The 25,053-nt window shown below is 38.6% G+C and overlaps 1 protein-coding gene across 1 annotated transcript in view; it reads left to right on the top strand.

Annotated features, from left to right (window-relative positions):
- Window positions 1–25,053, top strand: part of FRMPD1 (FERM and PDZ domain containing 1) — an 88,136-nt gene that overhangs the window by 38,706 nt on the left and 24,377 nt on the right. The window contains exons 2-5 of the mRNA XM_081282187.1: window positions 213–317; window positions 15,596–15,753; window positions 16,543–16,645; window positions 19,836–19,881. Coding sequence (XP_081138313.1) covers window positions 217–317; window positions 15,596–15,753; window positions 16,543–16,645; window positions 19,836–19,881 — 408 coding nt within the window. The 5' untranslated portion in view covers window positions 213–216. The remainder of the gene's footprint in view (window positions 1–212; window positions 318–15,595; window positions 15,754–16,542; window positions 16,646–19,835; window positions 19,882–25,053) is intronic.

Raw genomic sequence — 25,053 nt, 5'->3', positions numbered from 1 at the left:
AGATACAAAGCTATTCTGTTGACCAAAGATTGGCCTCTTCAGGGCAGAGATTGCTAAGTGTTTACTTTGCAGGCATTGAGCTTTATGTTGATTTCAGATAGAAGGAGAACACTAGATATTTGCTCAGCATGTCTTCAAATGGGCAAATACAGGAAGTATCATACCTTACAGTATTTTGGTTAGCTTCTTAAGAACACTCTTCTTCTTTTTAGGTAAATGGAAGAGCTGGAGACCAGTTTATTCCAGACTCGGAAAGCACACAGAATAGAACAAATGGTAGCGAGATGGCTTCGACGCTCCCGGGACAGCTCAGCCCGGTAAGGCTCCCACTCCCGGGTGAGCAGAGATTTTTATCTGTCAGGATTTGGTATCCCTGTGGGAGGAGGTTTTGCCAGTCCTGGCAGCACCTGGGGATCGAAGTCCCTGCTTTGCTTTGTTCTTACACCATATGGGAGGGAGAAGTGTACATAGTTCAGTGATTTGGCTGGGATGCCTTTCCCTGTACCCCCACCCCAACATACACCCACACGCACAGTCACATTCACCTCAAACTCACACACATATTTAAAGAAACAGACACAACTAGACACAGTCACACAAATGCTCTTGCATACTCTTACACATGTACATATGCACTTTCTGGAATACATGCTCATATTCTCTCTCTCTCTCTCTCTCTCTCTCTCTCTCTCTCTCTCTCTCTCACACACACACACACACACACACACACACACCCCTTGTCTTGGTATTTGATATGTGAGCTAAGCAACCTGCTGTTTATATTCTTTCCCTATCTTTGTTTCCTGCAGCTGTTCCTTCCTTGTAGTCCTTATTTCATTCTAAACAAAATAAAATGAAATCAAATACAGATCTGATTTGACTGCTACAAGAGAACTTTAAAATATGTTCTGTTTCAAAGTGTTCATTTTCCATCTCAGATTTCCCGTCTGGCCCTGCCACAGAGATGAAATATCACATGTCAGGTGTTTCTGAGACACACATTCTTCCAAAGGAAATGGAAACAGCTGTTCTGCTGCCCAGTAAGAAACTTTGCTAAGGGCTGCACTGCTCACTGGGCAAGTTCCCCGATCCTCACATGTTGAGCTGAGATAAGGTTGTAGAATTAGTACCATTTTACAGATAAACACCTGAGGTTCAGAGAGTAATTTCTTTTTTTTTTTCTTTTAAAGAGAGAGTGAGAGAGGAGGGAGGGAGGGAGGGAGGGAGAGAGAGAGAGAGAGAGAGAGAGAGAGAGAATGAAAATTTTTAATATTTATTTTTTAGTTCTCGGCGGACACAACATCTTTATTGGTATGTGGTGCTGAGGATCGAACTCAGGCCGCACGCATGCCAGGCAAGCGCGCTACCGCTTGAGCCACATCCCCAGCCCCAGAGAGTAATTTCTTTAGGACCATTCCGCTCAGAAATCTTTGGTGGGTCCCTATTTCTTATAGAATGAAGTCTAAATGGTTTTTTGGTTTAACACTTCCAGTTTCTCTGTGGTTGACCCACAGTCCTTCAAGCTATTTATCGTACTACTTGCCTTCATTCATATTTTGCAAAAATGAACTATTCACTGTTCACTACTACAGCCACTGTCTCTTCCCCTTAGCCCCTTGAACCTGGGCTCCTATACCAGGTCCCTTCTCTCATCTGCATATGTCCAGAACCCACCCATGGTTAAGGCTGCCTGAAGTACTGGATCTTCCATGAAGTGTTACACAGTCCACACTCAGAATGAACCCTTCCACAGGACCCCATGGTATTTGAATTATAGCCACAGCATTGTGCTCCTCCTGGTGTGTTCAACTTCTTTGAACACATTCATTTTCCTTCTTCTAGACCATCCTTCCACAAGGTCCTGGAAAGTATTAGCCTCATCTCTGTAGCCCAGAAGTGACTGAGTTGTACAAGCATTAGAGGTGATCGGGTAGTGCTCAGTGAATGAATGGGAAACTACAAAGCATCTTGTTTCCCGGTATTCTGCAGAACTTAGTCCTGTGAGGTGCTGCTCCACTAAAAACGATCCTGTGATGAGAAGTGTTTGGGAAACTATGTTGCCTATGTCCTATCTAATCATGTACCTTGTTAGTTCATTATACATATTATGCACATGGTATCAATTAAACCTTTAAAAAGTTCTGCAGAAAAGATACCCATTTAATTAGATGTTGCCTAACAATTTGACCTTGGAACCTGTTAACATCTTACTTCTCTCACAGGATGTACATGAGAGATAATATTGACCTCTAGCAAGCTTCCCCCCCACATCCTCTTTGAGGTGCATTTCACATACCATAAAATTCAACCAAATATACAACTAAGTAGTTTTTAGTGTGTGTGTGTGTGTGTGTATGTATGTATGTATATATATATATATTTTTTTTTTTTTTAGAACACAATCTGATTTTCGAACATTTTTAATACTCTAAAAAGAAACACTATACCCACTGTCATTTCCCATTTATTCCTTCCCTAGTCCTAGGTTCCCACTAAAGTACTTTTGGTGCCATAGATTTGCTTATTCTGGATATTTCACATAAATGGAATCTTAAAATAGAGTATCGCTTGGGTCTGGCTTCTTTCACTCAGCATAATGTATTCAAGATTCATCCATGTTGTAGCAAAAATCACTATTTCATTTATTTTTATTGTTAAATAATATTCCATTATGGAATGTTTTCTTTGTTCATTTTTCAGTTGATATATCATAAACATTTGGGTTGACAAATACTCTCAAAAATATATAGCATGTATATATACACACACAACATTTTGGGTTGTTTCCACTTTTTGACTGTTAGGAATAATGCTGCTATGAACATTTGTGTAAAAGATTTCATGCAAACTTATGTTTTCAGTTCTTTTGGTTATATACTTAAGGAATGGACTAGCTGGGTCACATGGTAACTCTATGTTTAATCTTTGAAGGAACTGCCAGACTGTTTTCTAAAGCAACTGCACAATTTTACACTTCTGCCAGCTTTATATGAGGGTTCCAGTGTCTCTACGTCTTTGCTAACACTTGCTATAATCTTTGTTATTGTAGGCATTCTAGTGGGAATGACGTGGTATTTCATGGTTTTGACCTGCTTTTCCCTGATGGCTAATGACATTGAACATCTTTTCACATGCCTAGGGAGTTTTGTTTTTAAGTGCTTGAGAAAGAAAAGAAAGAGAGAAGTTCCTGACAGCACCCATGGAAGACAACATTTTTGCATCTGTGTTTCCAGAGTGAATCACATGTAGGCTTGTTTAAACAGTTTTTCATCTCTGATTCTGAAACCTGGATATAGGCTGGGTTCTTATTCTCCTCTGATTACTTTTAAAATGATCAAGAATTAAAAACCCTAAGTTTGGCGTAAATAATTACTTTTTCCAGGAGTAAAGTAAAAGGTACCACTTACCATCCAGTTGCTTAATCAGGAATCCTGAGAATCATACTGAATGCCCTATATCTGGCCCACCAGCAGCTCCTGTTGATTTGCCTTCAAACGTATCTCAGATCTCTCTGTCCCTGGGAACACTGCCATGGTCATTTATTCTTTCTCTGTCCCAGCTAATTCTCCACTCTATAGACTTTTCAAAATGCAAATGGCTCTTGTCCTTGAGCTAGCCCCCAATTCCATCACCCCCCACCCCAAACTACTCAGTGGTTCTCCTTCCATTGTGCCACGGCCTATAGGTCTCTTCCTAATCTGCTCCAGCCTAACTCTCCAACCACACCTTGTTCCTCTTGCAACCTTGGTTAACATTTTCCATTATTATATTCCCTCCACATTCCTGGAACCAATCAAGCTCTTTCCATTTTACTCACTATTCAGTTGATCTAGAAAGTTCTTTCTTCTCTTCCTTTTACAGCTGGTCCTTATTTTTCAGGTTGTTTAAACATCACTTTCTTTACAAGGTCTTTCCTGATCATCTAAGGCACGGTGGGTCCATCCTGTTTCCTCCACTCACCACACTTGGTAATAACATCGACATTTACCTCAGATCTCCCTGTCCCTGGGAACACTGCCATGGTCATTTATTCTTTATCTGTCCCAGCTAATTCTCCACTCTATAGACTCACCATTTACCTATTTACCTCCCTCACCTACTTATTGTGTGACCTTTCTCCCATGATCCGACTGTCACATGTGAGACCATGGACCATGACTGTCTTGTTTTATAAAGTATTCTCAGCTGTGGCAGAGTGCTTACTATGTAGTAAATGTTCAATAAATTTATACTGATAAAGAGCTTTCATAGTATAGGACTGTATTATTTATTTAATATATTTGAAATTTCCATGCCTCCATCTTCCAAGAAAAATTTTTGATGGCATACAGTTTTAAGACAAAATTAAATAAAAAATAAAAATGTTATAAAAAGATTTCCAGCTAATTAGATAGGATTTAGCATTTTAATATTAACATTAGTTCTGAGTTTCCTGGTAGCTATGGCCAGCAATGAAGGAAATACATCAAAATGTTTTCTATAGTCCAAAATAACGGAAACTGATGCTCATCTTCAGTCATATCAATTTACACACATATTCTGTTATATTTTTTTCAGAATTAAAAAAACTCCATGGGGCTGGGGTTGTGGCTCAGCAACAGAGCTCTCGCCTAGCATGTGCGAGCCGCTGGGTTTGATCCTCAGCACCATGTACAAAAATGAAATAAAATTTTAAAAAATAAAGGTATTGTGTCCCACTACAACTAAAAAAAATATTTTTAAAAAATTCCAGTCATTTCAGCCTTGTACTCACTCACTTTACCTATAATTGGCATTTTTTCCCCATAAAATTTGATCTCTGGCTCTGAGTGAACTATCCAGGAGTAAATTTGTCAAATAACAATAACAACAACAATAACACAATACTAAATGCTTTTTTTTCCCCTTATCATACTGGGGAATTGAACCCAGGCCTCACACATGCTAGGAAAGTGCTCTGCCAATGAGCTAAATCCTAGCTCTGCAAAAAAACTATAACATTGAAAGAACTCCACAAACAAAGTAATTTTTAACCATTTTTCTCTCATTTAAATGGTCGTCTTCTTTATAGGTTTATATGATATAGAAGTGATAAAATGGAGTTGGGGGTATAGTTCAGTAGTAGAGTACTTGCCTAGCATGTGCAAACCCTGGGTTTGATCCCAGCACCAAGAAGAAAGGAATGAAAGAGGGAGAAGGAGGAAAAGAGGAAAGAAAATAGACTTAGATCATAGTATAACTTTCCATTTAATTATATCAGGTTTTTTTTCTCTGTGAAAGTTTCCATTTTTATATAGTTTTAAATAGTATCCTTTTCTTGGATGACTTTGTTGATTGCTTCTAAGCTTACAAAAATCCTCCTCCTATAAAACAGAGACATGAGGTGGGAGGGAAAGGGAGAGAAAAGGGAAATTGCATGGAAATGAAGGGAGACCCTCATTGTTATACAAAATTACATATAAGAGGTTGTGAGGGGAATGGGAAAAAAAACAAGGAGAGAAATGAATTACAGTAGATGAGGTAGAGAGAGAAGATGGGAGGGAAGGGGAGGGGGGGATAGTAGAGGATAGGAAAGGTAGCAGAATACAACAGTTACTAATATAGCATTATGTAAAAATGTGGATGTGTAACCGATGTGATTCTGCAATCTGTATTTGGGGTAAAAATGGGAGTTCATAACCCACTTGAATCTAATGTATGAAATATGATATGTCAAGAGCTTTGTAATGTTTTGAACAACCAATAAAAAAATGTACAACTATAATGCACCAATAAAACAATAAGAACAAAAAAAATTAACTTTCAACTCTATTTATAATAATTCAAAATATTTTACAAGTAAGTCTTTATTTTGAGTTTTAATGAATGATAGGAAATGAAGATCTATCTTGATCTTTTTCTGAGATAGTAAGTAGTGGTTTGCATCACCATTAACGCTGAGCAATCTTTCCCTTCTCAATTGACTTATTCTTCCCCAACCCCTCTCCTTTGTTGTATATGAAGGTCCTGTGTCTCCAAGTGGAAGATGGGATCCATTTCTGGGCTATTCTGTTCCATTGATGTAACTACCTATTTTAAACACAACTGTGTTAAAATTATTTACTGTAGCTTTGTACATCTTATTATCTATTAAACTAGGCTTCTATTTCTTGTTTTCAGTGTTTTTACTCCTACCTGCCTTTTCTGCCATTTGAACTTTAGAATAATTCTGTTATTAAAGCAATTAAGCATGAGATTCACTGAACTCTCTTATGCTTAATCTAGAAAGGTTACTTCTATGGAACAAGATCTAAATAAGCAGAAAGAGCTTAAGGCAACTTCTTACCTTCTTCATTATTGCTTACTTGTATCTTTAGGGTTTGAAAAGAAGATTTCTTTCAACTTAGCTTGGGGGACTTGAGGAGGGGAGTGACAAGGTAATAGCATTTTAGAATCGGCAAATGTTCAGTGAAGATAAAAAAGATAACCAGAAGTTTGGTGACTTGTATAAATCTATGCTTAACTAGGGGCAAAACCAGAGAGGACCCCAGATGTCCTGATCCTAGCTCAGTGCTCTTTTCAGCTTCCTTAGGTTTTCATCTGGAAGGATGTTAGAAATACAAATTCTTGGACCCCCCCCCCCAGACCTACTGAATTAGAAATTCCAGACCCTGGTGATCTGTGTCTGAACCAGTCCTCCAGGTGCTCTAAATGACTTTAAGCTTTTACTAAAAGAAAACTTAGCTTGAATCTTTTACTAATGAAGACACATGCACATGTCTACACACACAGGAACAAGGCACATACATACATGTGTGCACACCCACATATGTGTACACAAACACATGTACGCATACGTGTACACATATACACATAAGGCAGCATCTTTTGTCAGAAGCCCTTGCTACTGGTTTTTTACACTTTCCCAATTTACTTGTTCATTACAACTATAAACAGCCAATTTAATAATTATAAGACTAGCTTTTAAATTTTTTTTAGTCGTAGTTAGACACATACCTTTATTTATTTATTTATTTATTTATTTATTTATTGTGCTGAGGATTGAACCCAGCGCCTTGCACATGCTAGGCAAGCGCTCTAACGCTGAGCCACAACCCCAGCCCCTATAAAGCTAGCTTTGTTTGACCTTTTCAATATTCCTGGTGGTGTAGCAAGCTCCTTTTAGGTACCAGTTTTTATTGCTGCTTTTCCTGTGGGCAAAATGGAAACATTTGAAGAGAACAGTCTGGAAGCTTCCTGAATGACATCCGGAAAGTTCCATTGTTTCTCAAATCCCATTTTTAAAGTAATAATGGAAGAATTTTCTTTCTCTAAACTGTAGGAGCATTGTGCTTGCAACGTTGAATGCCGCCCTAGAAATTCACAGCCCCTAGCATATTCATCTGATTGTGACTACGTGCTAAATTTCTTTCTGGTGTAGACTCAGCCTGCTACTCTTTCAGCTTTCTTCGAATAGACTTTAAATTACAAAATCCAGTTTATATCAAATTTAGCTTTTTAAATCACTCAAGCTGAACACAATAAAGTGTTTAAACATAGATTCAAAATAGTTTCTCCACATCTTGCTGAAACATGAAGGTAACTTCTTTGTTGTTACAGGACAGAGGTAAAATGTATTTTTCTAGCATATCAGAGAGCAGATTAAAAAGAGAAGATTTGAAGCGTAATCTGTTTCCATCTGGTAATTTTTCTTCTCACTGTTATTGATCTGCTCAGTATGAACTTATGACTTGTGAAATTTAGAATTAGCCTACACAAGACTGTTTTTATGATAGATTCAATGTGTTTTTCTGGTTCTACCTTGGGGTAAATCTGGTTATCTGACAGGAATTTCATTAGTGCGATGATGAGTCTTATACACTTGCAGAGTAAGATCACAGAAATGACCTCAGATTTATGGTTTGAAGTCATTACCAACGCAGCAGACATATGTTTTTGGATCAGTGCTTCATTTGATATTTATAAGATGCTTCAGAGGAGGAAATTTTGTTACAGAAATCATTTCCTTCAGCTTACTGTCAAATATTAAATGTTCCCTGTGAGAGAGGCCACAGTTTGGTCATGTACTTAGGTAATCCCTTTCCAAACAAAAGCTAGAACATGGCCTTTGGGAAAATGTCAAATCCAGACTTTGAGCCAAAGCCACTGACACTGTTCAGGGATTAGTCAACACAGCGGGGCCTCATTTGTCCACCATTGTTGAAGAATACCCCCTTCCAAATGGAAAGTGTCAGATAACTGAAGCCCACCCATTTGGAAAGCATCAAAGTGGATTCTTTTGAAACCCTATGGTAAGGGTTGTTCTTTCTTTTGTTCTTCATTTTGAAACCCTTTGGTAAGATTTGTTCTGTCTTTTGTTCTCCTGACAATTATTAAGCCTTATTCTATGGCTAACATTGAGTTCAGCACATGGAACAAGAAATATTCAGTTCTTGCTATGCAAATTACACTACAGAGAGGACAAGAGACTTTGCATTGGTTGTTATGAAGATGGCGTGTGTTTCAAAAAAGGATGTACCGTTTATTGGGCACATTCAGCACATTCCGTAGATATTTCCACCTACTTGGAAGTTTGAGAAGCAGGTAGGCAGGTAGAGTACATGGTTAGGCATGTTGGAAAAAGAAAGAAAGAAAGAGAGCAAGAGAAAGAATATGTATGCATGCACACAAAGGGAAGAGCTTGTCCAGAGGCAAGTGTTTGAGGAACTCAAAAGACACTAGTTTGGATGGAACAGAAGTTTCAAAGAGAATGACTGGCTTGGTTTGAGAGACTGGAGTGAAGGGCAGAAGTGATATTAAGCCATATTTAGGAGTCTGAATTAGGACATTAAGTCAGGGGCAAAATGAACAAGTTTTCATCTGTAAAATCAGTCTGGCTGCTACATGGAGAATTATCCAGAGAGAAAAGAATAAAGAACAGGAGGCAGTCAGGAGCCTATTTCAGAAATCTATCTGTAGGCCTGGTGGTGGGACCCTGAAATGGAATGGGAGATGTGGAGATGTATGAAATAAATGCACATCTTTAGAGATCTTTTGATGTTGGGACTAGTGTGATGTTATGGATGAGAGCAGGGAATGATCAAGCACAACTCCCAAGAGCCTGGCTTGGGCAACTGCCATAATCCTCATGATATCCTTTACTGAGCTCTGGGATATGGAGAAGATGAATCCTGGTTAGGACAGTAGTCACAGGGCTGAGTAATGCACCAAATTAAGCAAACATAAAGGAAAATGAACTTGCAACTTATATTCAAATTGTAGTTCTATATATATTTTCACCTTTTTCTAACTATAGAAGAGGTAAAACTATAGAAGGTACCATGCTACATATGCATAGTATTTTGCTATTTATTTGTCCACTGAGCACTGATGCTTCCTGTAAGCAGAGATCTTCAATGCAGTTGGATAAAATGTGGTTCCTGCTGTTTATTATATTTGGTATCTAATAACTTCTAATAAAGGGTGGGTCAGGTCTCTAAGATAAATTATGTCTAGCTAGGAAAACAGAGAAGGAAGAGGTGGCATTTGAGCTGGACTTTGACCTGGCTTTACACTTTCCTGCAGGGGCAGCTGATCGAAGCCCAGCACTTAAAACTAGTGTAGAAGATATGATTTGTCCAGAGTAATGTCCTAGAACGAGTGTAGGGCATATGGATGCTGGCCACTGCCTAGGTCTGAGGACACAGGACCACAAGGGCAAAGCTGAGTTTTGTTCTGTGAGTGGAAGGGAATCATGGGGACAGAATAACCCCAGTTCTCCTTTAGGAAAGGGATTCCAACTACAGCTTAGAAGTTGCATTTACAAAGCCTTGGTTCCTTGCATGTCTGAAGTTTCATAGGTCTGTGATACTTTGTTGATATATAGTCTTGGGTAATTCTTTGCTGTTCTTGGTTTATCTATCCCTTCTTGGGTTGTCTCAAGTGTTTCTACTATTCTACTCAGAATATTCTACTCAACTGTGATGAATATTTTGGAACATGCAAGAGCCAGGGTCTTTCTGAGCTTATACTCTATTCTAAGACTTCACTACGCTCAGGGGACACAGAGATGAATAGATGCCATGCTTGCCTTGTTAGGAATTTATGGTCTAATGTAATTATATTATATTTTCCCTTTGGGATCATTACTAGTCCAAAGAGTAATAGGTGGTTGAAGAGAATGATCAAGTTTTAAATTCATATTATAATTTCCCTGATTTATTTCCTAGAGAAATGAAATAGCCAATTTATATTGTCAGCCCTGAATCTCAGCGTCAATACATGTTGGGTTTTATATTTATTCATATTTGGTAATTTAGTAGAAATGTAATAGTACTCTGTAGCCCTTTCTGTTTTGCTTCTTAATTAATAAGGTTGTACATTTTCTTATTTACCAGCTTTGTTTCTGCATGTGATAATCATCAATTTTCTTGCTCTGAGCATTTGAAATTTGGATATTTACCATATGCATTTGTGCTTGTTCTTCTCATATTTATATTATAAGCTTTCTCCTCTCAGGATATTTTTGTTTGTTACTGGAGATTTAACCAGGGGCACTTTACCACTGAGCTACATCCCCAGATTTTTTTTTTTTTTTTGAGACAGGGTATCTTTAAGTCACTTACAGCCTTGCTAAGTTGCGATCCTTCTGTCTCAACCTCCAGAGTCACTGGGTTACAGGCATGTGCCGTGGCACACAGCAGGATATTTTTTCTTTTACTTTCTCTTTCCTTCCTTCCTTTCTTTCTTTTTTTTTAAAATTTAAGACAGTATCTCACTAAATTGCTTAAGGCCTTGCTTTGAACTTGCAATCTTCCTGCCTCAGCCTCCTGAATCACTAGGATTATAGGCATGCACCACCATGCTCGGCTAGGATATTATTTTTTTTAGTCAATTTACTTATTTAGTTTTTAACCTCTTTCCTTATTATTTTATTGAGATATACTTTGCATTCTTATATCCATTTAAAGTATACAATTCAATTATTTCTAGTATATTCACAGAAATGTATAACTATCACTACAGTCAATTTTGAAAGATTGTCATCACCCCCAAAAGATACCTCATAGCTATTAGCAGTCATTCCTCATTTTCTCCCAAACTTCCTTTGTCTGGCCTTAAGCAACCACTCATCTACTTTCTATCTCTATAGATTACCTATTCTGGAGAGTTCACATAGGTGGAATCATATAACATGTATTCTGACTGGCTTCTTTCACTTAGCACAGTGTGTTCAGGGCTTATCCATGTTATAGCACACACATCCATATTTCATTCCTTTTACTGCTGAATAATATTCTGTCATGGATTTTTTTTTATCTATGTCATTAGTGGATGATTTGGCTCCACTTTTGAACTGTTAGAGATAATGCTGCTATAAACATTTGTGAGCAAGTTTTTATGTGGACATATATTTTCATTTCTCTTGGATATATACCCAGGAGTAAAACTGCTGGACATTATTATGCTCCATGTTTAGACTTGAGAACTGCCAGACATGAGAAAGAATCCCCTACTCAATATCATTGCCAAAAGCCACAGAAAGCAAGCACGTGTGATCATTGCCTCTGTCTGATAGGAACACAATGAAGCTATGATCTGTAGAAGAGAGAGAGGTCAAATGTGTGATTACATGTTGAACTTGCTCTCATTCTTACAGCAGTATTAGAGTTTAAGAGCTCAGGCTCTCAAATCAGACCATCTAGGTTCAAACATCTCTGTTTGGAGGCCCAAATCTACATGATATCATATATAATACATGAAATATACCCATATCTCACAATGAATAGTTTTTGTGACTCTAAGGTTTGACACATTCTATAAAAGTACATTTTGGTTGTTTACTCTGATATGTATTAATTACCATTTTGATGTTTAAAGTTTTTTTTCCACACATAGGAGTCTCATTCATTTTTCATGCATTTTATAGACTCTAGATTTGTATTGTCTGGTATGGTCACCACTACCCACAGATGGCTATTAAATTTTTGAAATGTGGCTAGTGTGATCAAGGAACTGAATATTTAATTTTAAGTAATTCAAATTTGAGGAATGACAATTTAATTATGGAAAAACTTTTAAGTATGTTTGAAACAACTTGGACATGAAAAGTTTACTTTTCAACTGTAAATTTAGTGAGAGCTAAGTTTTTTGTGTGTGATGAAAATAGATTCCAAGTGTAAAATACACATTGGATTTTGAAGGTATTATATGGGGGAAAATGAGTAAAGCATCTATAATTTTTGTATTAATTACATGTTAATAGTATTTGAAGTATATTTGGGTAAATTTAAATATATTGCTAAAATTAATTCATTCACTTTGCTTGTTTTTCCTTTTTTCACATGGCTACCAGAAAACTTACATTTTCATCTAAGGCTTGCCTTACATTTCATTTGGGCAGCTGTGTCCTAAAAGTTGCCTATTAAAGAGAGTAGCCCCAATTTGAAACTTACCTCACAGCCAGGTGACTTTTACCAAGTTAAATATTGTCAAAGCAAGATGCAGTCTCCTTATCTACATGTAAAATGTTGATAATGATCACACCTACCTCACATGTTTGTTGAGAGGGTTGAAGGAGATGTATGAGAAAACAAGTTAGATTATTCTACAATAGACAGTTGTGCTTGTGTTATTATTATACCGTTGTTGTTACCACTACAATTCCTGTCAATTTCTCATATATTTTTTAATCTGGAAGGATTTTTTAATCTATATTACATTAAGTCAATATTTTAATTTAGAGCTTTTATTTTTCAATATTTAATCTTTCCAACCAGGAACCCAGCACAACTTTTGCCCAATTACTTCTATCTTCCTTTATTGCTTCAAGGAAAGTTGTATTATTCTCCTTAAATTGATTTCTCTTACCCTGCATTAAATTAATATACACCACTAATTTTATGATATAGATCCTTTCATGGCATTTTCTAGCTGTTGAGTATCAACTCATTAAGAATGCCTGGCACCTGATGTACATTCAGCTAATCTGTTTTTAATAAGTTGTTGGATGCTTTGCTTTGGCTTTGTTTTGTGTAGTGCTGGGGATTGAACCCAGGGCTGGCCACATGCTAGGCAAGAGCTCTACCACTGAGCTAACCCTTACCCCCTGCCCCTGTTGAATGCTTTTTTAGGCTGAGTTTTTTATCCTGCAACTCTACTTATTTTGTAGCACTAGAAAGTTTCTTTGTTCATCATTTTCTAGGTATATGTCATCATCTGCTTTAAAAAAAAAAGGTACTTCTCCATTTTTATGCTTATTATTCTTCTTACCATTTTTCTTTCCCTGATTAATAGTATAAGCATTTTTCCTGTCGTGTTAAATAAGTCTATTGTCTAGGGTATCTTTATCCTGTGGCTTTTTTTTTCTTTTGTTTTCTTTTTGTACTGGGAATTGAACCCAGTGGTACTTTACCATTGAGCCACATCCCCTGTCCTTTTTTTTTTTTTTTTTTGAGCAGGGTCTCACTAAATTGTTGGAACTGGACTTAAACATGGGGATCCACCTGCATCAGCCTCCTAAACCTCTGGGATTACAGGCAAATGCCACCATGTCAAACTCCTGTGGCTTTTTTAAAAAGAAGGCAAATGTTGCCAGATACTGTGACACACACCTATAATCCTAGTGGGTCAGGAGGCTGAAGCAGGAGGATTATGAGTTCAAAGCCAGCCTTGGCAATTTAGCAAGACCCTAAGCAACTCAGCGATACACTGTCTCTAAATAAAACATAAAAAAGGTTGGGGATGTGGCTCAGTGGTTAAGCACCGCTGGGTTTAATCCCCAGTACCAAAAAAAGAGAGAGAGAGAGAGAGAAGAAGGAGAGGAGATGGAGGTAAATGTTGATTTCTGATTTTTAGTATACAGTATGATAATTAGAAAGGCCCTTTTATGCCTTTTTCCTCCCCACAAGAGACAGGGTCTCTATGTTGCCCAGTCTTGGCCTCCAATTCTTGGAGTCAAATAATCTTCCAGTCTAAGCCTCTGAGTAACCGGGACTATAGGCACACACCACTGTGCTTAACAGCTGTTTTATAGCTTTAAAGTTTTTGTTTTTAAACCAGAAAGAGATATGGGCTTTACTCAGTAGAAATTTTCTGTTTTCTGTGACTTCCTTTGTAGTAGGTCTCTCTGCTGGCCCTTCTCAGTATTACCCATTTGCTTGCTGGGAAGAAATCCTCTCTCTGCTTATCTCACTGTGTAGCTTACGTCCCCTATTTGGACAGAGCCTAAATCTACTTCCCATCTGAGGGGCTCCTCGCTGGCTGACATGTGGAGCACAGGAGGCTTTGCACTTGTACTTGTCATGTGCATTTTGACCCCATGAAACCGTTTTTCATGTTTCCTGATTCTTGTTGAAATTCGAGATCATTATAAATGACAGAGGTGATTTTCCAATAAGTGAGGTCCTGTTACGTTAGGCCCAGTTCCTGACAGTGTTTAGTAAATGGATGAGAATAAATGATAGACCTTAACTGCAGAACCCCAGGAAGCTGTTACTTCTCCACGTTTCTGTTGTTTATAATGACAGTAAACACCTCATCTCATCGTCATTTGACCTTCCTCAGAAAGAACCACTGTTTTTAGAAGGAAAAAAAATCATTTGCCACAGACAAATGAAAAATAGCTTGTGACTCACTTTGTCAGTTTAAGAGAAAATACAATTTTCAAGTTACCCTGCATTTAGATATAGACACAATATATATGTTTGTAAAAATTACTATAGAGAGTCCTTGCTATTTGGAATATATATTGGAATCCTCACAGTTACATACTTTAAAGGGAAGTAAAAGTTATTTTATTTATATATATATATATATATATATATACTCTCACACACACACACACACACACACACACACACACACACATATATATATATATAAAGTTTTTTTTAAATCCCCAAAGAAACAATCCATCTGTAAAATTAGCCATCATCAAATAGTCAAACTAAATAACTCCTTGTTCCTGTTCACTATTCATGTTTTTCTTCTCCTGTTCTTCTGCTCAAGCAGTATCTCCTGCTTAGAATATTTCTCTGTTAATTTACCCATTCATCCATCCATTCATTGAGTCTGCAGCATATTCAATGAGTTCCAGGATCTGGGCTGTGTAGATATACCCTAGACACCTTTCAAGATGTGGCTCAAATTCTACCTCTTCCAGGTAACAAATGGTCTCCTGATTTCTTATCCCCTGCCCTGCAAAGTGGAAACCATTCTCCACCTTCTCTGAGTGCCCACAGCACCTCACAACCTCTCTTTTAAAGCACAGTGCTAAAGCTGGATGCAGTGGTACACACCTGTAATCCCAGCAACTTGGGGGGGGGGGGGTTGAGGCCAGCTTTAGCAACTTAGTGAGAGTCTGTCTCATAACAAAAAGTAAAAAGGGCTGGGAATGTGGCTTAGTGGTAGAGCATTCCTGGGTTCAATCTCCAGTACCAAACAAAAACAAAAACCTACAGGGTGAAGTTCTGCATGGTTTTGTAATTAGTGGTGTTTGTGCCTTATCCCTCTCAAGAGGAGAACTGATGTCTGCTCAGCTCTGCATCTTTCTCTGTCGTTACTGGGGTTGACCCAGTTTGTAGCCACCAGCTAGAATCCTCCCTTTCTCTGTTTTCACACAGTCCTTCTCTTCCAGGGCTAAAATCGCTGCAGCTGATGTGCCTCCTGGGAACCCACCACAGGCCCTCACCCCTGTGAGGCACACAGTAAAGATAGAAAAAGATGCCCTCCTCCAGGACTATGGATTTCAGATTTCTGAGACCCTGCCTCTCACAGTGGTGGCTGTCACAGCAGGTAAGGGTTGACTGGAAAATGTGAAAAGAGTTTGGCTTCTTGGGGGAAAGTAGCCCTGGTTCTCCTCCCATCGATCTATCCTATAACAAAAGGCATAAAAACCTACTCCAAGAAGTTAGAAAATTCTGACCTCGTTCTGTCTTGGGCTTTGCACCTTTCTTTGATTCTAGGAGGAAAGGAGCCCCTAGAGCACTTGTTGCTCTGAGCCGCAGGTCCCCGAAAGCCTCTGTCCTCCCCCAGCTACCTGGCCAATCTCAGGGGCAATGAAAGTGTTTAGATAAGCTGCCCTCCTCTTTGAACCCTGCTGCACTTCTAGCTGGCAACAGTTTCTGAGCAGACAATAATAGAAACTATTGATTTGTTTTCACTTGAGTCTTTGTGAAATATAGGCTGTGCCTGGGGTGGAGAACAGCAGGCTGGGAAAACCAGGTGTTTGTTTTCATATATGAGCTTTGTAGTGATGTTAAATCTGGGACTAGTTAAATATATATTAATTTCAATTTGTATACACACATGCACAGACACACAACAGAGTCCTTCAGAGAAGAATATAACAGATTCACTAACCAGCTCTATTGCTTTGGGAATATTTCTTTCTCAGGATAGTATCTTAACACCCCTTGAAGTTGATGGATGATAGATACATTATACATGGTTTATAAAGTGGAACACTAAGTTCTATATGAACCAGTGTCCAAGGGATTCAGGCTGCCATTCAGCTGTGACTCTGACACATAGGGTCTGGGCACTCCTGGTCTGAGCACCAATTACTTATTTTCTGTCCAACAGGAGGCTCTGCTCATGGCAAGCTTTTCCCCGGTGATCAGATCCTCCAAATGAACAATGAGACCACTGAAGACCTCTCCTGTGAACGAGCAGTCGACATTCTAAGGTACCAAATTGTTTCCCATCATCCAGAACTGTATAGATGATCACAGAGCAAGATGAGCAACAGGAATGGTGTAGTTGATTTTGTGATTTTAGAAAGGTCCAGTCTCCTTTAAAAAGTAAGAGCAACACCGTCTTTAGAGTTCTAACTATGTCTGGTAAGGTGGCTTCTTGGTAGGGGCTGGTACTATCTGCTTTCACCTGCCTACAGAAGAACTTAGCCATCACAGGTGCTTATTTGTCAAACACCTCCTCTGCCCAAAACACTGCTAGGCATAGTGGGAGATATAGTAATATCCCATAGGTCCTACCTTCTAAGAATTGATGAGCTTGTTGTACTTATGCCAGAGACTGAGCTAAAGTTATACCAAATCTGTTTGTTCTTCTTAACCCTTTTGATATCTCTTAATGTTCCTGCAGGTTCAGCCTGGTTGGCATATAATCTCACTGATGTAATCTTCAACTGTCTCCTTGGTGTCATTTGAGTTAAATGCCTCCTTGGTGATTTGAGTAAATGCCTCACTCTCTACCTATGCCATGATCACTGAGACCAGGGCAGGCACACAGTGGGTGCTCAGCTGAAACAGGAAATATGGTTAGCACTTGGAACTGGTGACCCTGATTAAAGGAAGAATGTCAGCAACAGGAGGGAAGGGACTACCAGATATTCCCTAGGCATGTGCAGGTTCTGGCTTTTAAGTTTCCTACTCAACACTGTTTTAATGACTTTAATATAGAGAGAGATGAGAAGTAGAATTAGGTGAAAGTTAACCTGTAGTTTTTGTAAATTGACTGATATGCTTTGGGACTAGAATTCATTTCTGAGGGCATATCACCTTAGCCCATACAAAGTAATAGGCAACTACAATTGCAAGGCAGAGAAGAGAAAATGAAGGATGCAGTCTCCACCCTTGGGAAGCATGGAGACATACACACACACACACACACACACAGAATTTAAGATTTACAGAGCCAGGTGCAGTGGCACACATCTGTCATCTCAGCAGCTCAGGAACTAGAAGCAGGAGGATTGCCAGTTCAAAACCAGCCTCAGCAACTTAGCAAGGCCCTAAAGTAACTCAGTGAGACCCTGCCTCTAAATAAAATATAAAAAATGGCTGGGGATGTGACACAGTGGTAAAGTACCTCTGGGTTTAATCCTTGGTACCAATAAAAGATTGACAGAAAGTCTGTCAAATCATAGAAATCAGAATCCCTTCTACCAAGCCCAGTATTGTTTCAGAAATGCCAGAGACAAAGTTGAGTAGATGGGATTATCAGGAAAAGATTGGATATTCTCATTTAAAAATAAAGAAATACTGGGGCTGGGGTTGTGGCTTAGTGGTAGAGCACTTGCCTAGCAAGTGTGAGGCACTGGGTTGGATCTTCAGTACCATATACAAATAAATAAATAAAATAAAGATATTGTGTCCATCTACAACTAAAAAATATTTCTAAAAAATAAAGAAATACTGGTATGGAAATCATGAAGTTTGCTTTCCCAGTTATTGGGCAATTTCCAAAAGATGATCACTTTCAGAAAATGCACTTTTAGGTTTTCAGTGCTACTAATATTTCTGTCAGACTAGCTCAAGCTCTGATGAGTCAACAAATGTATTGATAACATTTAAGCAATAAACTAGAATTTGGGATGTTTAGGTAATGTTTTACCCCCTGTCTATTCACTGAGCACAGATGCTGGGCAAGAAACCCTGTGGGGCAAGGCGGCTCCACAGCTCAGTCACTTACAGGCTGGTTGTGCACACCCCTCTGAGACTGAGGGCAGGTACTGGAGAAAAGCAGAGGAAATGGACTATAAATACTGGAGATTCCTCCAGCTTCAAAGGAAGTTGTAGTTTGACAAAGCAGAGAAGGTTCTAGAAGTGTTTAACTGAACCTTTAACGCTCCGTTGAGTTTGGCCCCCAAAGATGTAGATGTAACTAGGCAAAGTGATGAGTAGAAACAGCAGGGTGGGTAGCAGGGGCCGCTGAACAGTTCAGTTTGCCTCCAGAAATGTTCTGGAAAGTGAAACCTAGATGATGGAGGGTCCTGGATGCCAACACAGCAAGTTCCAGTGTTCTACTCTTGGAGTGGGGTGGGGCATGCCACCTCAGGCTTTTGAGCAGGCCATGACACTAGATGTGCTGTGCACATGTGGCCCGTCCATATTTTGCATGTGAAAATCCCAGGACCTCTTATCTTTTAATGTTAATTTCCAGTGTCTAAAAGCAGTTGTAAAGGGGGAAAAAAACAAAGCAAAACAAAATAACATACCAGGAATGGCAATAAAACCTTTCTAATTCCTTCAAATATTTGTGAGGCCAAAATGTCCTTTCGAGAGCTACTGAGACCTAGGTTTATTGTGATTTTTCTCAGAAGAGGCCTGTTATCACATAAAATGGAGAGGAGTCCCCAGACACTAAGAAAACTCAGGTTGAGTTATTCATTGGAGGAAATAACACACCTGCTGGCATTGGCTTAAATGTTCATATTGTAGGAAGTCAGATGAAATTATTTTGCATATTGCTTCTCTATATTGCAGTGGCAAAGAGAAAGGATAAAATGAATCAATTCTATGATCCCATTTACTAGTAGAAAGTGGAGGTTTGTCAGGTATCTGATTGATTTAATCACTTTTGAAATCTATAAAATAACTCAAGACTAAAATGTTTAGTATCTTGATTATGTTTGTGCTCATTACTAACTTCGTGTGCCCAAACATAACAAACTGGTTGGCTTTTATCTGATAAATCTTAACTACAGACATTCATTCTACTTAGTGAAATGTTTACTCTAAGTTTTCTGAAATAGCAACTTATCTGTGTCATTGCCACATTTTCTTTAAAACTTTTTTGGACATAAGACTACCTAGTATCAACTGGTTGTGTTGTCCATCACATAAGACTAAATTAGGAACCCTAATTTAGTGACTGGGTGTAGACTACATGGTGAAGGTGTATCTAAAAATTCCCTCGAGGTAGAAGAAGCACTTGGGGCCAGCTTAGCTCCTTTTCAGGTGGCTGCTTTCCCCACTGCCCTCTTCAGTTTTGCTGAGCAAAGAAATCAATGTGGAAGAGGCTGCTTTATAGTTATGCCATCAGTTTTTCTTTCTCACACACGTGCATGTGTACACACACATATCATACAGAATGACTGAATGTTTTTGTTTTTATTCTTTCTTTTTTTCTTTCAGGGAAGCCGAAGAGTCTCTTTCAATCACAGTTGTTCGCTGCATATCGGTAAATCTCTCTCTGTCCTGTATATTAGTCTCAGTCTTCTTGGCCTGGAGCCCCTGGAAGAGATCTCTCATAAAATCAGCAGGAAAGTCAAAAGGCAGAGGGCAACAGCTGCTGGGCAGTGGGTGGCTTGAAGACCCCCTGCTTGTAAGTGCTTTGGAGGAACATGGTTTGGGCCTCAAGGACTTATGGCCCAGTGAAGGAGACAGACCTGTGCTTCTGCAGAGGGGACCATGGGAAGGGCACCAAACTAAGAGTCGAGAGATGGGTTTGAGTGGTATGACCTGGGGCAAGTTATTAGTTTTTGTTTTCACTTTTTAAAATTAGTGTTTATGACAATGATTGTCTTCTCTGTCTAATGGATTGTTTTGAGGACCAAATGAACTGTTGAATGTGACAGTGTTTTACTGACTCTGAGGCTCACAAGGCAAGGTGTGGCAGATCTGAGCACAGGAATGAACTGGCAATCCTGAACCACCACAGGCCAAGAGGCACTTTTTATTATTATTCAAGGGAGAGCTTATGATCAAATTATAAGGGCAACAACTACCAAGGAGGAAAGTTGATAGAAAATTCTCATTGTGAGTGACTAATACACTAATACAGATACACTCCCCCCCCAAAAGGTGGAAAGGACATAGATAAATTTAATAATCTAACCTAATTGACCACACACCAGGCTACCAAGAAAATGCAATAAGTTCCCCAAATGAAAAACTGTATAGGTTCCTTTTCCTGAATAGAATTTAAAATAGAAACTGATAATTGCCAAAACTTTAATTAAAAGCATCTAACCCTTTGGAATTTGCAGTTTCCTAAATAAAGATAGAGTCAAATAGAAAAGCAAAGCTATTGTTACAGTTTAGAAAATAATTATAAATTAGAACCCTATGGGGGTTTTTTTGGAAGTACTGGGGATTGAACCCAGGATTACTCTACCACTGAACTATATTCCCAGTCCTTTTTATTTTATTTATTTTTTAATCTTGAAACAGGGCCTCACTAAGTTGCCCAGGCTGGCCTCAATCTTAACAGTCCTCCTGCCTCAGTATCTCAAGCAGCTGAAATTACAGGCATGCATCCACTGCTCCCAGGCATGCACCTATTTCTTAAAACTTATGCACAGTTGAAGCAGTTCTCAGGGTAAAATTCATAGCTTTATTGTTTTTAATTAGTTAATAAAGAAATAGACCAATTAAATAATCAGCACCAGAAGTAGGTAGATAAGAGTAATAAAACTAATATGACTAAAGAAAATAATATAAATCTAAATAATGATTTAGAAAACAGAAAAGTTGTAAAGTTATAAATTCAAGAACTAGTTCTTTAAGGGGGAAAATATAAAAATAGGAAAACCTTAGGGAAAAGAAATATGTGGGCCCTTTGTGAAGAAAACTAAAATTTCCCTGAAGGGGGCAAAAGGGTTGGGGAGCTCAGTGGTAGAGCTCATGCTCAGCATAGGTGAGGCCCTGGGGTTTTGATCCCCAGCACCACAGAAAGGCAGGAAGGGAGAAAGGATGAAAGGAAGGAAGATTACTAATGAATGTAAAAAATCAATTCTTGAATATAAAAACAGATCCATACCAAGCTCCTTGATGGGGAGATGAAGTATTCTCATTTTATCTTAGTGCATCAGTTATTCTTATATTAATGTATATGCTGATGCAAATTCAAAAAAACTCTCATGGAACTTTTATTTGTGTATTAACAAAATATACCAAAGTGAGACTTATAAGAATATATTTTTAAACAAGAACAATGAGGATGACTTTGATGTACAGATTTTAAAACTAATAAAGCCACAATCATTAAAACAGTAAGACATTGTAAAATATTGAACATATGGATGTAATAAAATAGAAAGGCCAAGAATAGATACTTGTAGCCAGTTGTGGTGGTGCATGCCTGTAATTCCAGTGACTCAGGAGGCTAAAGCAGGAAGATCACAAGTTCAAAGTCAGCTTCAGCAACTTAGCAAGGACCTAAGTAGCTTAGCGAGACCCTGTCTCAAAATAAAACATAAAAAGGGCTGGGGATGTGGCTCATTTGTAAAGCCCCTCTTGATTAAATCCCCAGTAAAAACAAAACAAAACAAAACAAAAACAGATACTTGTATGGAATTTAGTATGTGATAAACATGACATCCCAAACCAGGAGGAGAAAAAACAATTATTCAAGAAGACATACTTGGACGTTTGGAAAATATACAGTCTGGACTTACACGGTTTTACAGAATTTAAATATAAAAAACAAACCATAGGAATGTAAACAACATGGATGGATATGTATAAGGTAACAGGTTTTAGAAAGATTTCCTAAGTACCTAAGCAATAGGAAGAGTACAGTGAGACAAATGGCTATTTCATTATTGAAAATATAAAGTTCCTGTAGTCTAAATACTTCACAAGCAAAGAAATGATCTCACCTCCTTACTTGACAAGTGTTATTTTTTGGAAATAGAGTAGGAAAATATCCACCTAATTAGGATTAAGATGTTCGCCAGGTATATGAAAAACCAAGTGTTTTATGCACAATAAGTGGAGATTTTTCTATTCTAAACCTATGAAATAATGTGAAACCAATAAAGCACAGGGAAGGCTAATCAGTATAAATGGTGGTGCAGGTGTTAAGACATTCTTTTTATTTAGCTGATTATCATCTCAATGGGGAACTTCTTAATCTTAACTAGGTGGGAATTTTTTTCCTTACTCCATTTCCAAGAAATGAGCAAAATAAAACACTTACGTAAATAGGGAGGGAAACATCATATAGCAGCATCCTTTAAAAAATGAAAAGTAGGGGGCTGGGGTTGTAGCTCAGTGCTAGAGCGCTTGCCTAGCATGTATGAAGCACTGGGTTCGATTCTCAGCACCACATATAAATAAATAAATAAAGATCCACCAAAATCTAAAAAAAAAAAAAAATTTAAAAAATGAAAAGTGGGAAAGAAAGGAAAATTGCTGTATTTCTCTACCACTCTTAGAATCCCACGAGATTTCCAGGAAAGGAGTAATATGAATCCTGTTTCTCTGGAGGTCCTAAAGGGAAAGCAGGTATCAGCCTGGTTTATGGCTGTCACTGCCTCTGAGAAATTCCCTGAACATTGGCTGTCCCCCACCCACACTGGGCCTCTCACCAGAAATGTCCTGGAGCATTTTGCAAGCATTGCAAACAGTCATACGTGTCTTGCATCAGCAAGGAGACGTAGATTCTTGGAATCCTCAGATGACTTGAAATCAATTAGAAATGATAAAATCCAAAGTTGGAAATTAATTACTGCTTCTCTAGGACATACAATTTTATGGAAAAATATTTTTGGTTTAATTTTAAAGACCTGTATTTGTTGATATTAATTATACTATATTAATTATTTATAACAAAATTAATACTGATAGTGAGTGTCTCCAAAAGGAAAACTCCCAAGGCAGGTACACTCATTATCCCCCTTTTATGGATGAGGACATGGGGCCTCACACGCCCATTGTCTCATATCCAGGGTTGGGTTGTTTTCCAGGTAGTAGATTGCAGAACACACACTTGATAACATTATGCTGTTGTATGTCCTTAACCCCTGCTGTTTTCATAAAATCACATTGCGTAACTCAGGGCAGGGGGTGGGTATTCGAAAAAGATGTAAAAATGTTTTCCAACTTGTCCCTGTTAATGCTCTTTTAAGCATTAACTCTTACCTCAGCAAAAACACAGAGATGTTATCAGCATGTGTCTGCTGAATTCTCTCTGATGAATTAGGTCAGAGCCCTGGGAGAGCTTAAAAGTACTAGAATCAAGGGTAGCTCATATTCTTCCAGTTGTCTCTTTAAAACACTAGCTAATCCAAGTGCACTTAAGTGGGTGTTTTACAGTATGTTCTAGATGCCAAGGTACATGGGTACTAGTACTGATATTCAGATGTAGGACCACTGTGGGTCTTGTGGGTTGGGCATTTCCATGAAAGAGAGCTCTTTCTTTCTCAAAGCAGCCAGTTTCAGAGTTGGGTAGCTCCAAATGTAAGAGAAGCCCTTTTTCCCTGTGACTCCCACCAACTAGTCCTAGTTAAAAACAACTCTACCTGGTATGAAATAGCTCCCCACAGATCTGGAACTGTGGCCTTCTCTTCTTTAATCTAAACAACTGTTCCATCAACTCTTCTCACAGATGTGTTTTTCTGAACTCTCACTTCCATGGTAGCTTTCTGAATGGATTCCAGTTTCATGGTGATTCTCCCAAATAGTGGTTCCCCCAAAGGATTACAGTTCCACCAGCAACCAAAAAGGACCATGGGAAATGGAGGGTGCCCTTCTGAGATGCACCAAGAATGCTAGTGAAGCCTGAGATTGGGTTAATATTTTGGCAAACCCAATCACACTGTTGGCTTGGGTGAAACTTGTGGTCAACTAAATACTGAGCTAGTTTTCAAATGAATAGCTTTCAAGCCAAGCACCCCCAATCCCATGCTTGTGCAATTAATATTTTTGATCCTCAGTGCTACACTTCACTTTAATCCCTGTCAGGTCATGTCGCTTTGGCCCGGTGTTCTGGCATGCTGACATTTTATAGTCAGGGAATTGTGGCACTGAAAGGTTTATTTGTACAGTTGCCAGCTGCAGTCATCTCCCTTTCTGTCAGGAAACCTCCTCTTCCAAGACTCCCCCAACTGCTGGCCAGTTAATTTTCTTTAGCATGATCTAGCTCTGGATCTAAGTCTTTCAGAATTGTTCTCCCTGAGGTTAGAGACAACAATGGTTGCCTCCTGCAAGTTCCTCCTCTCTCTGCATCTCTCCTCTGTTCTGCCTGTTTTCTCATTCCCTTGAGTCTCTAGGGTGGGGATGGTTATACCGGTCATTTTGACTGCTCACTTTATCTTGTTCCTTTCAGCTCTTTCTTTACCCTCTTATGTTTGTTCTTGGTGATTTCCTGGATTTTGACCCATAGCTTCTCAAGTTTTCTGTGCAGCCTTCTTTTAGATTCCCAGTTCCTTGATCTTTCCTCTCAATTTCTGCTGCTTAAAGTCTTCTGAACAAAACCTTACAGTTCTGTGTCATTCATTATAAATTCACTTTCTCTGACCTCAACTAAGGCATTGCTATACAGCATTGATAAAGATTTAGCCAAAGGGAGCCTGAGTTTCTCATTTGGAAATCAGGGTGTAGCTCAGTGGTAGAGCACTTGCCTAGC

Source organism: Spermophilus citellus (assembly GCF_964194105.1).
Source record: "Spermophilus citellus genome assembly, chromosome: 2".
NCBI classification, from domain to species: domain Eukaryota; kingdom Metazoa; phylum Chordata; class Mammalia; order Rodentia; family Sciuridae; genus Spermophilus; species Spermophilus citellus.
This window is presented reverse-complemented; position numbering and strand designations above follow the sequence as displayed.